The 12,016-nt window shown below is 49.5% G+C and overlaps 1 protein-coding gene across 19 annotated transcripts in view; it reads left to right on the forward strand.

The window, feature by feature from the left end:
- CACNA1D (calcium voltage-gated channel subunit alpha1 D) overlaps positions 1-12,016 on the forward strand; it is a 301,670-nt gene that overhangs the window by 189,893 nt on the left and 99,761 nt on the right. For all 19 annotated transcript variants that reach the window (XM_032411478.1, XM_032411483.1, XM_032411479.1 and 16 more), the window contains one exon: positions 7,268-7,437. In XM_032411478.1, coding sequence (XP_032267369.1) covers positions 7,268-7,437 — 170 coding nt within the window. The remainder of the gene's footprint in view (positions 1-7,267; positions 7,438-12,016) is intronic.

The raw sequence follows: 12,016 nt of genomic DNA on the forward strand, positions 1-12,016 counted from the left end.
GAAATCAGTCTTATTCTGCTTCCATCTGCTCCCTGGGGCCCGCAGGGGGTCCACTTCCTCTTTTCCATAGCAGCCTTCTGGAGACTAAGGACCAGGAATGTGGCTCTTCTGTGGCGTCTCTTCTCTATCTCCCCTCCTGTTTGGCCTTCCTCTGCCCCCTGCTCGCCTGCCTTTCTTTCCTGAACACATGGGCATGGAATGTTCACATGGCAGGGAAATGGAGCCATCATCTGGCCCTGGAGGAAGGTCCATGTTCACAGAGAAGATGACGCTGGGTGGGGCCAGACCCAGGGGACCAGCGTGAGGGGGGCAGAGGTCAAGGTGACCACAGTGTGGGGATGGCCAAGGGTCGGTAATGATAGCTCCCACAGTTGTTCTTCCAAACAGTCTACGAAAGTTGGGAATTTTATCAGAGCCATGTTACTTTTGAACCACATTTTTATTGGTGTTGAATCAACCCTGTCACCCGGTGTTTACTGAATACCTTCTGGCTTCAGCACCATTTTCTCCCTATTTTGATCTCATCTTCACATAGAACGCCTATAAAACAAAGCTGGTAAGGACTCTCTCCTCTCTGACTTCTGGTGGTTCCCCATTGCCTACAGGGAAGGAATGCTAATTCTGAATCTGGGATTTAAGGCCCCTCCTGGACTGACTCTAAGCTGCTTCTTGGTCCTCATTCCTTTGTACTTCTACCCTCTTCTTTCTCTCTCTCTTGTGTCTATGTCGAGTTCCTTGGGAGGGTCGGTTCAGGAGCTAGGTGGGCTTGTCTGACCAAACTCTCTGAGCCTCTGCTTCCTCAGTTTGTGTGTAATGAGGGTGGTAGTGGTCCTTCTGTCACCCCTGATCCTCTGCAGTGAGGATGGGGGTAAGGCATGGGGCTGGGCTCTGTCAGGGATACCTCATTGAGGAGGCCAGCTGAGATCAGGCATACCCCCGTATGTCTGTGTCTTGGTGTTCACCAAGTAGAGTGCCCTGGTGATTCAGAGGAGGGCAGAACTCTTCGTTGGGGGGCGGGAGTAGCCAGGGGTAGCCAGGAAAACCTGGGTCTTGATAGGTGAGCTAAAATTCAACGATGGGAGAAGGCTACTCAGTTGGATGGAGTTCCGTGGACAGAGGCTCTGAGGGTTGAGGAATTGAAAAGAGCATAGCCAGAATACAAGGTGTTTTTTTTTTTTTTTTTTTTTTAAAGATTTTATTTATCTGACAGAGAGACACACAGTGAGAGAGGGAACACAGCACTCGGAGAGGGAGAGGGAGAAGCAGGCTTCTCACTGAGCAGGGAGCCTGATGCGGGGCTCGATCCCAGGACCCTGGGATCATGACCTGAGCTGAAGGCAGACACTTAATGACTGAGCCACCCAGGCGCCCCACAAGGTTTTTGTTTTAAGGGAAGGAAATGGAGCTGGGATAACCTGTGGGAGAAGGCTAGAAGGCCCTGAGTGCCGGGCTGAGAGGTGTTTGACCCTGGAGTGTTGAGGGCAGCAGTGAGGAGCCCTGAGGCTTTCTGAGCAGAACAACATCAGGATGAAGCTGAGGTCTGCAGTGGTGGCCTGAAGTCGAGGGGGCAGCGAACCCTCATGAAACACTCCGGCTACAATTCCTCCAGCTGCCTCAGTGGGTGAGGTGTGTGCAGACTGGCCGGTGTAGATGCTTGGTGGTCGTGATATCCAGCTGACAGGGAGATTCCTCGCTGAGAAATTGCTCCTTACAAAGGACATAGACCTGGAGGGAAGATTCTCTAGCAACCTGGCGACAGAAAATCCATCCCATGAGGCCTGTAAATGATAAGGGGAAAGGGCAGGCTGATGGTGAAAGCTGCTCCAAATGGTATGTCTGGGCTAAGACACACTCATTTCATGCTTCTGGGAGATCCCGGGCATCGCGGGCTTTCTATCTGGATGCATCCTGGCCTCTTAAGGAGTAGAGCTCATTTTGTGTGCTTTGTACCCAGACTTTCCCACATGCCTCCTTGAAGGGGGGCACCATGGGAGAGACAGAGATGTGGAAAGGAAAACATAAGAGAGAAACAACATTGTCCATTCCTGGGAAGAGTCTACAATCTAGCTGGTAAGCAGAAATGCATATATGACATAAATTTGCATTTGGTTACTCTGGTTACATTTTTCCAAACACTTGAAAATTTTTTCTCTTTGGAAGTAATTTCCAACTACAGAAATGTTACAAGAATAAGAATAACATAGTGAACAATCCATGTACCCTTCATCTGAATTCTCTTATTAATATTTTATCTCATTTGTTTTTGCTTTTTTTTGTTTTTTGCACTTTTAAAAAATTTAAGTATAGTTGACACACAGTATTACATTAGTTTTAGGTGTACAACATAATGTTTTGACAAGTTTAGACATTATGCTGTGCTCACCCCAAGCGTTGTTACCATCTGTCACCATACAGAGCTATCACAGTATCATTGATTCTCTTCCCTGTGCTTTGTATTCCCTTGTATTGTATTCCCATGACTTACTCATCTATAACTGGGAGCCTGTATCTCCCGCTCCCCTTCGCCCATGTTGCCCAAGCCCCTTCTCCTCTCCTCTAGCAACTATCAGTTCATTTGTTTTTTCATTTATCTGTCTATAAGAAGTGTGGACTGATTTTTTTTTTAAATTATAATTTATTCCTGTTTTTCATTATTTTGGGGCTCAAGCTATCCTAGATTTAGCCAGTGTGAGATACTTCTCTGGCTCTTGTGACCTATGGCATGCCCTTATCATGTTTTTGTTTTGTTTTTAATTTTTATTTATTTGTTTTGGGCACTTCCTTACTTGTTTCATCCTGTGCCTACTCTACCCTAGCCCTGGAATCAGCCATTTTACCAAAGATTCCTGGTTCCTTTTCATGGAAATGGCATTAGAGAACAAAGTCTGGGTGCTAGGTGTGCTCATAATTACTGGGGTGCCTTTGCTTCCATATCCTTTCAACAGAGCTAGGAAATATATGCATTTATATATACATATACATATGCATACACATACTTACATTTATACATATACATATGTATACATAGATCTTCTAGAAATCATGAATTCACACCAACACCTCCAATTCCAGTCTATTCCCAGAGGATTCTTTCTGGTCTTCCTTTCTTTCATGTTTCTATGTCCCTCCTTCTCCAATGAGAACCCTAACACCCAGCAACATGGACACATTTGCTCATTCATTAAGTCCTGTAATATGCCTGGAATGATTTCAGCATTGTTTTGTCCATAGCACTACCAAACACGAAACTCCCAGGAAGAGTTTAGCATTTATTTGCTGTTCTTCCCTCACTCGGTCCTATCCAAGGCTGAGAGCCTACAGTCAAGAGATCCTAAGCTACCTGAGCTAGTTTTGTCTTTCTCTTCAGTATAGCTGTGTATTCATTTGAAATACAATTAGATTCATTTGTCTCAATTTACTTCCAGTTTAGGGGTATTTTCCCTCCATCCCATCCTGTTGATTTAATTAAAAATTGTAATTTGTAGAACATTAACATGGTCCCAGAAGTCAAAACTATAGAGAAAGGTATACTTAACAGTGTCCCTCCTGTTTTGCCCTCCCTTTCCATTTGTCCCCATTCTGCATTTTCTGCTTTATCCTTTGGATACACCCTGAAGTGTAATATGCGTATTTTCTTATTTCCCCTTTTTTTCATACATAAAGGGTAAAATACCATGTACCTTTTTGTCGAAGCCTTTCTTATATCTTTTTTCTTTTGATTGAATGCACCATAAATAGAATTCTGATCTGGAATAAGTAGGCTTCTGTCACATGTTGAGTTGTTAGATTTCTAGTCATTTGTAAAAAGTCAGTTTCTACCAATAGCTGTTTTAAATTTACTTTTGTAGTAGTGACTGCTATTTAGTCCCTTAGTAACAAGCTTCAAAAATGAGTTCTCATGCAAAATGGAGAACTGTTTTTTTCTTCATCCACTGAGGTTGATGGAAGATTCAGTGGACTCGGGTGGGATTTTTCTGGAGTGGAAGATTTATCAAGATGGGAATGGGTTATTCCCAATGGAGCAGAGAGTGGTATCGGATTGATGAGGCACTGGCTGGCTCGTGGAGTTCACTCTGAGCCTAGGATCCCATGTGTCCTGTGTTTCTCTCAGTTCTGCTGGGATCATGTAGCTTAGAGCCCACTTAGAGCTGTTTGCAATTTTCCTCCCTTTGGTATTGGAGAAAGCTCCTCCCATGGCCTTTTTCATGCCCAGATTCAACAGCTAAATATTCTATCTTTCAACTTCACATTTGTCCAATGCTTTGTGAATCCCACAGTATTGTCTTAATCTCTGTGAAACAGTAGAACAGGTCTTATGTGTGTTTTGCAGCTGAGGAAACTGAAGTTCAGAAGAGACTAGTGACAGAGCTGGGACTAGAATCTGGGTCTTCCGCCTGAGAGCCCAGTGTGGTCTTGGTCCATCACAAGGACCCCCTCCGCTGGCCCCTTTTCCTCCTATCTCAGAGCCGACAGGAGGAGATTTATGCTTGCAAATCTCTGTTCTGTCCAAATCAGCAAAGTCACATGCCTGCTGAGTATTAGGCCATTCAGAAACTACCTAAAATCAGTTCTGAGGGTTTACATGAACAATTTTGTTACCTGAACTTGTGTAATAGTGACTGTTATTTAAAACAAATGGGCCATAAACCAGGCAGTGGTTTTTGTTCTCAGAAATTTTACTCATAGTAGGATTTTACCTATGCATGTGTTATTGTGTCTCGGCAACCAAGAATGTACAACAGTGATACAGATTGTTAGAGTTCTCTCTCTCTCTCTTTTTTTTTTTTTGTATTTCTAATGCAAAAACAAAACAAAACAAAACTCATACAATACATTAAAGCAAAATCCTCTTTTGTAAAGCCCTTAAGTTTTTCAGGTAACTCTCTTACTATCTTTGTAATCATTTTTTTTTTTTTTTTTTAAGATTTATTTGACAGAGAGAGAGACAGCGAGAGAGGGAGTACAAGCAGGGGGAGTGGGAGAGGGAGAAGCAGGCCTCCCGCTGAGCAGGGAGCCCGATGCAGGGCTCGATCCCAGGACCCTGGGATCATGACCTGAGCCGAAGGCAGGCGCTTAATGACTGAGCCACCCAGGCGCCCTTGTAATCTTTTTTAAGAACGCAGATGAGATATGAATCTAGGAATAAGAATACCCTGTTTTTATTATAACAATGTAAATTTCGTACTCCAAGTTCAGAATCAAAACACAGAGATTTGGGCTTAGATACTTCTGGCAAACAATAGAAATGAGGCCCACATGGTTGCTCTTTACGATGTATTTAAGAAAACAGATGGCATGATGCATTTTCCTGTTGACAAGTGAACCTCCAGGGCCTCCACTTCATCCTTCAGGGATGTCGTGATGGATTGGGTGTGACTTTTTCAAAATTTAAATTAATTTGGTGAACCTACCCAGAACAGAGTTATGCGTGTCCTGTATCTCGGGAAGCCTGGCAGGCCTAGCAGCCCCACATCATCCTGAGGGTACGGTTTGCCTGAGCAGCAAGACCCTGCCTGTGATGGCCCTTCCTACATGAGACAGGAAGGGATTCTCCCTTGGAGGAAAGGGCCCTGGGTGAGGAGTGCAGAAAACATCTCTGAGTCTTAATCAGCTTTTGTTCACCCTGCAAACCCCCTGAAGTCAGCTCCTCTGCAGGCCGGGCTCCCCATCCTTCCCAGAGGGGGCAGGTGGGGATGGATCAGCCCTCACACAGCCAAGGACAGCTTCTGGGGCATCCAAAATGGGGTGATTGGGGAGCAATGAGTGTCGTCCTTTTTCACTAGGCAGAGGGTGGCACTTTGGTGAGGATTCTGGTTTCTTATCTGAAACATCAGCATCCCTGGGCTTTTAAGTTCAGCCCTTCGACAGCCCAGAGTGGAGAGGGAGAGGGAAGAGAGAGAAGAGTGGTTGGCTTTATGTAAGCAGATAATTTCCCCCTTTGTCTGCTGGGTTAGTTGGGTTGAGTTGGGTCGGGTTGGGTTGAGTTGGGTTGGGTTGGGTTGAGTTGGGGCGGGTTGGGTTGAGTTGGGGCGGGTTGGGTTGAGTTGGGTCGGGTTGAGTTGGGTTGGGTCGGGTTGAGTTGGGTTGGGTTGGGTTGGGTTGAGTTGGGTTGGGTTGGGTTGGGTTGAAAAGGTCCCTGATAGGGAGATGTGCCAGGTTTGGGCTGGAAGGAAGGCAGAAGGAAGGCAGATGTAACCTCCGTCAGAATCCAGGGCTGTGTGTGCAGAAGCTGTGCTGCCGGTGATCTCATCTGTTCCTTAGCAGCTTTTTAATAGTACTTAGGAAATCCATAACTCATGTAGCTTGGCTCCTATAGCCATTCCTGGTTGGAAATACAGATGGTTCCTTGGATGTGAAAATTGGGTAATCATCCACCTGACTCCCAGGCTTGCCTGAGCAAATGTAGGATTCTGTATGTACATGTAGATGGAGGATTGCAGACACGAAAGATGGAGTAAACAACGAGCAGTTGGGAATGTGTACATGTCTGCCAAAGCCTTTCCAGGACAGGTGTTCCCATAAATGGGCAACAAATCGTACTGCCTCTTCATCTCCTACGGGGAAGACTTTTGGGGGAAGATCACGGCAAGAAAGCGAGGGTTACGGATGACAATAGTGCTTCACTGGTGCCCTGTTTCCTGTGTGGGAAGGGAGAATGGGGCTGTGAGGTGGGTCTGCCCCGACCCTGTCCACTGCTCTGGCTGGAACCTGCAGGTACTGCTAGGGGAACCTGCTCCCCCTCCTGGCTCTCAGTTTGGACACAAGGGTCAGGAATGCTGTGTTTGGCTGAAGGTATTGAAGAAGCCCTAAACTTGGTGTGTGCACTCTCTGGCCAAAGCGTAGCCCTCCCGGGTCCCTGCTCTTTGACGTGTGATGCGAGCTATCCGAGGAGGCTCTGAGGGAGGTGGGACATCTCTGAGTTCAGGCTACTGGGGGGGGGGGCAGCGGGCGGTAGGGGTCAGGAGGCCTGCCACGACAGCACGTGGCGTTTGGGGCCTGGACTCCTTGGGATCTTGGGATTGTTCATTTCCTAAGAGACAGTGCATGTGTGTTGGTGTGGTCTCTGCAGCTCTGACACCCACAGTCTTGCTTAGGAAGACACTGTCCTATGTCCTGTCCCCGTGTGTGGCCTCTCTTTCTGTGCTCGCGTGGCTGTACTCAGTGCTGTGTGTCCTGCCACAAGACTGTTGTGCGGCAGGGCAGATGGCTCGTGGTCCGGGTCCCCGAGGGCGTCCTCACGTGTGCATGTTCTCTCTGCTGCCCTCAGAGAATTCTCAAAGGAAAGAGAGAAGGCTAAAGCCCGGGGAGATTTCCAGAAGCTCCGGGAGAAGCAGCAGCTGGAGGAGGATCTAAAGGGCTACCTGGATTGGATCACCCAAGCAGAAGACATTGATCCTGAGAACGAGGAAGAAGGAGGAGAGGAAAGCAAACGAAACAGTATGTAGCACCTTCCTACTCCTGACCAGACAGAGCTTGGGGGTGATTCAGGCGCCCGCCGGGCGGAGACGTTTCAACCCCCTGACCCGGCCTGTGAGATGGGTGGCCTCCTCTCAGCTGCCCGGTTCCTTCTGCCCACCCCTCAGAGAGGACAGGTGCATTTACACCGACTCTGAGATTCCGCCCGAGGCTTGGGTTTTAGATTTGTGCCTGGTCACAGGGTCAGCCACACTCGCTCATTGGGAATTCGGGGAGCCCCTTCTGTGGGGGCACCAGCCATGGTAGGACGCGTGGTGACCCTACAGCACGGGAGCTGCGGCTTCTTCCCTGCGGAGTGAGTCGTGTTACTGGACGAGAACTTGAAGAGCAGGGTCCGTCTCCATCCTCATGCCCCCTGGAGTGGCTCCCACCTGTGCTCCACATGCAAAGCCAGATGCCTAGCCCGTCAGGAGCTGGGAAGAAACCAGTTCAGCAGTCTGGGCAGGGCGAGGAGGCGTGTCAGTCGGCATGGCTACTGGAGCCCCCTCCCCTGGTAGCCCAGTGTGGCACCAGACCCCTCGGGCCCTGTCTGCAGCAGGAAAGCCCGATGCCCAGCGACCCCTGGAGTTCATTACCGTCGTCAACCAAGGTGTGTCTTTACCACCTACTTTCCCCTACAGATGTGCTCTCACTCTTTCTGGGTCATCTGTGCCTCAGGTAAAAGCAGAAATTGAAATTCAACAGTAGATTTGACTGAGATGCTTGTGTTTGTTTCAAATCTAGAATAGCTGATAGTAAGGACCGAGAACCTATCTCAAATGCACTTGCCCCTTGAGAGGCCTGGGGAACCAAGGTGGGTCCCACCTCGTGGAAGATGGGTGAGCGAGCTCTCCTTGGGCAGGGTCCCTAGGATGTCATGCAGTCACTCCTTCATTCAGCAAGGCAGGTGCTGGTTGCCGGGGGTGCTTCTGGGGATGGTGAGGCCTATGCATCCCGAGATGCAGCCCAAGGGGACAGAGATGCAGGTCGTGAAGAGTGGCAAGCTGTATGTCTGGTGCTGAGGAGGTGAGGGCTGACTGCAGGGTTCCAGCAGGGAGCTGTGGGGCATTGGCCTCAAGCCTGGAAGGATGGAGGGGTCTGAGGTCGGTCAGTGTCAGGAGAAACATCCCGAGCCACGGCAGAGGTGTGAGGAGCGCACAGGGGTGGTTCATTCCTTAGGCTGGTTGGGGGAGATGGGGCGGGGGGCTGGGTGGGTGAGGCCAGTTGGTGCCTCCTCTGTAGGCAGCTGATCATGCAAGTGAAGGCTGAGCAGCCCATGGTTGACTAAGATGGCCTTTTGGTTGCTTCTAGCTGGGGACTCTGGGTCTGTGCTTCCATCGGGAGTGTGGGTTTCCTATTCTCACAGCTGCAAATGATGGACTCAGTCCTGTGTGCTCCTGGGGGGCCAGCAAGGTGCAGACTCCTCCTCTCCCCTCCCTTCTGCTTCCCAGTGTCACTGGTGCTGCTCCCTCGAGAAAGAGACTGGGGACTCAGTGCCTGGGCATCAGGAAGCTGCCGGAGGATTTCTAGAGCTGCCTTTGTGTGCTGACTCTGAGATTGGAGTTCATACGATGCTATTCCTTCCAGTTCCAAACGTGGTGGTGTCCTCTGGGTCACTGGGTGTAAGAAGGGCGTCTGTGTCTTCAGGGCCTTTGAGTCTGAATCCCCATGGTCTTCTTGCAGCTTCCGCGCCCACCATATGGCCGGCAACAGGCTGTACTTGGAGCAGGGGGGATGCCTACCCCACTGTCTCCCTCTTCGTTTCCAGACTGCAGCTTCCGTGCTGACCTGGGGGGGCGGGGGGTCTGCCAGCCACGTCCTCCCTCTCCTAATGTAGCATGTCGTGTGTCAGCCAGAGCACGGCCCCTTCCTTTACCAGTTGAGATGTGTCTGACGGGGAGCTGGGTGAGCCTTTCAGGCGGTGTCTTTTCATCTCTTCATTGGCCCGGCTTTGGCAATCGGGTCCCCATCCGTGCTGCTAGTATCAGCTGTGGTGAGACTGCTTGTGGCCTGTGGTTTGAGGAACGGGCATTTTCACTGGACTCGAAGCAATGTCCTCTGAGAGTCCTGAGAGCTCTCGCTCACTTTGTCTTAGCCCAGTACTTCCTGTGCCCTGCCACCATGTGTATAGGACCTGGCCACATGATGACAAAAATCCGTGCCTCTGCCTTTGGAAACCTAGCTGTGGAGGGAAGATGGAGAAGCGGGGCCTTAGCGTAAGATGGGGACAAGCTGGCCCCGTGATCAGGGGCCAGCAGTCTGCTATGGGAGCCCCGAAGGGCACAGCGAAGCAACCTGGGGCAGTGGGGTGGGGTGGGGATGCAAGGGGGAGGCTCCCTAGAGGAGGTGGTGTTCCTGCTGAGCTCCAAGGAGTAGCAGCCTGTGGTTTCAAAATATATGGGGGAGAGGGGAGTATTTCTTAGGCTGGGGAAAGGGCACGAATGAGGGACAGAAAGTTATAAGTGTTCCAAGCCCTGCAGTGCATTGCTTAGTAGTATAATCAAGGCAAGAAATAACAGCCCTTTAAAAGTTGTAGATCCTCAGAATTCGCTTTGTCACCAGGACTCCTCACCCGATAAAGCCGCGCCGAGTCTGGAACGGCAGCTCTGCGGTTTCTGCTGTGCACAGTACTGTGTGGCTCAGCCTGGGGGACCAGCTTGACATTCCATCCAGAAGAGCGCATGCTTCTGTGGGGTACTCTTGTCCTTTATCAGGCTCATTTTGCCAGATGCTGAGTTTTCCTGTGGAGTGAGGCTCTGATTTCCCGAGTCACCGGATTCCTGGAGCATCAGTGATTTGGGTCTGAAAGACAGACCTAGATCCCAGGCTGTGGGAACCATTTAACTGACTTAAGACGAGAGCCCCAGATCTCCTCCCAACGAGGAAGCGGGCCTCCCTGAATATATTCCCGGCAGCCCAGACCTCTGGCCAAGGAGAGCTGCTGGGCTTTGCCTGGGACATCCTGTGGTTGCCGGCTATTTTCTTCCTGTCACAGCAAGAAACCCCAGGGGGGGGGGGAGGGTTTCCACAAGGCCTACATCGTCCCCCTCCCTAGCTGACAGCGGTTGATGTAGCACCTGCACATGTAAGCAGTGTGGCGTGGGCATGGCCATTGCCAGTGTGCTCCCTGAGCGTGTGAGATCCAGGCCTGCACACTTAACACTGCAGCCCTGCTCCTGTATGTTCTCGGGGAGAGGGGATGGGGCACTCCCTAGGCATCCTGGCTTTATCTGTGCTGCCCTTTTCAGCTGGGTCCTGGATGGGATTGGGGCAGGTTCCTTCCAGACATGGGGGAGTTAAGTGACAGTGTGACAGGAAGCCCTTGCTATAGCCAAGTCTCAGCCTCTACAAGCAAAGGTGGGAGGCCTCAGGAGCCGTGAATAGCAGGTGTCATGAGCCTTTGGAGGTAGGGGCTAGACAGCATGTTGGTGCCCCTTCTCTGGAATTGGCTGCCATTGAGTTTTGTGACTCGGAATTTGGACTTGAGTGATAGGCACACTACCCAATGTCTCTGAGCCCCTGTTTCCCTGTCTTCAAGAAGGGGATAAATATTTGCCCATGGGGTTGTTGTGAGGATTGAAGTTTGATAACTGGCAGGAGTCACTGTAACCGTAGGAGTACTGACTACTGTAAAACTTGACCTAAAGAGAATAATTCTTGCAGAGCCTACTGGACCTCTAACCAACCTCAGGCTAAGGACCCCTTTTAGGACCATGTCCCTATACTCTCCTGTTCAGAGACTATAGAGTTCTAAAGTACTGATGGAAAACAAACCCATTGACCAGTCATGTTGGAGATACCAAGGCACGGCTTTCTGGCTCAACATCCGTCTGTGGTTTGTTGATGCTTGCTGTCAGAGAGCAGATGTCAAATCCAGTGCTTCGAGATACGCACACCTCATCTTTTCTCTCTGATCTACTAAATGTCCCTGTCTGCGTCTGTGGTACCCAGCTCTGGCTATACATGACAGTCATCTGGGGAGCACAGATGCATCCTGGTGCCATACTTCCCCCCCTCCCTCCGACGAAGACTTGTCTGTGTGCAGTGGGACCCAGGCATGGCTTTATGTGCTGCTCCCTGGAGGTTCCCGAGTAAAGCTGGGGTTGGGAACTCCTGAATGCTATCACACTGAATATCACACTGTTTCAGGCTTTCACTTGAAAGAAGCCAGAGGGAGAGGTGGTCGGGGCCGTACCTGGGCTGTCTGCTGGGTACGGTGACTGGTAGCCCTAGCTTTGTGCATTCGTGGAATATTTAGAATGTCTGTTCTATAAATTTGCTGTTAGGAAGCTGGTGTTACATGGTTAATTGAATGGACAAAATCCCTTGGAAGTTAGTTCCTAAGCATTTGGGACATTTTCAAGGATAATTTATTTAACTTTTTGCTGAGCCTCAAGTTTCTTAAGAAACCCTGCCAAATCTCAAACTGATTTTTTAGATGTATGCAGCTGCTTCTGTGTTAACAATGGCGTTTTTCTAGGGCCATTAAAATCTGGAAGCCTAAAATTCTATTTTAAACTCTTCTCATTGTCAGTGATTAGTCTTTTTTTTTTTTTAAAGG

The sequence above is a fragment of the Phoca vitulina genome, unplaced genomic scaffold (genome assembly GCF_004348235.1).
Source record: "Phoca vitulina isolate PV1807 unplaced genomic scaffold, GSC_HSeal_1.0 scaffold13, whole genome shotgun sequence".
Taxonomy (NCBI): domain Eukaryota; kingdom Metazoa; phylum Chordata; class Mammalia; order Carnivora; family Phocidae; genus Phoca; species Phoca vitulina.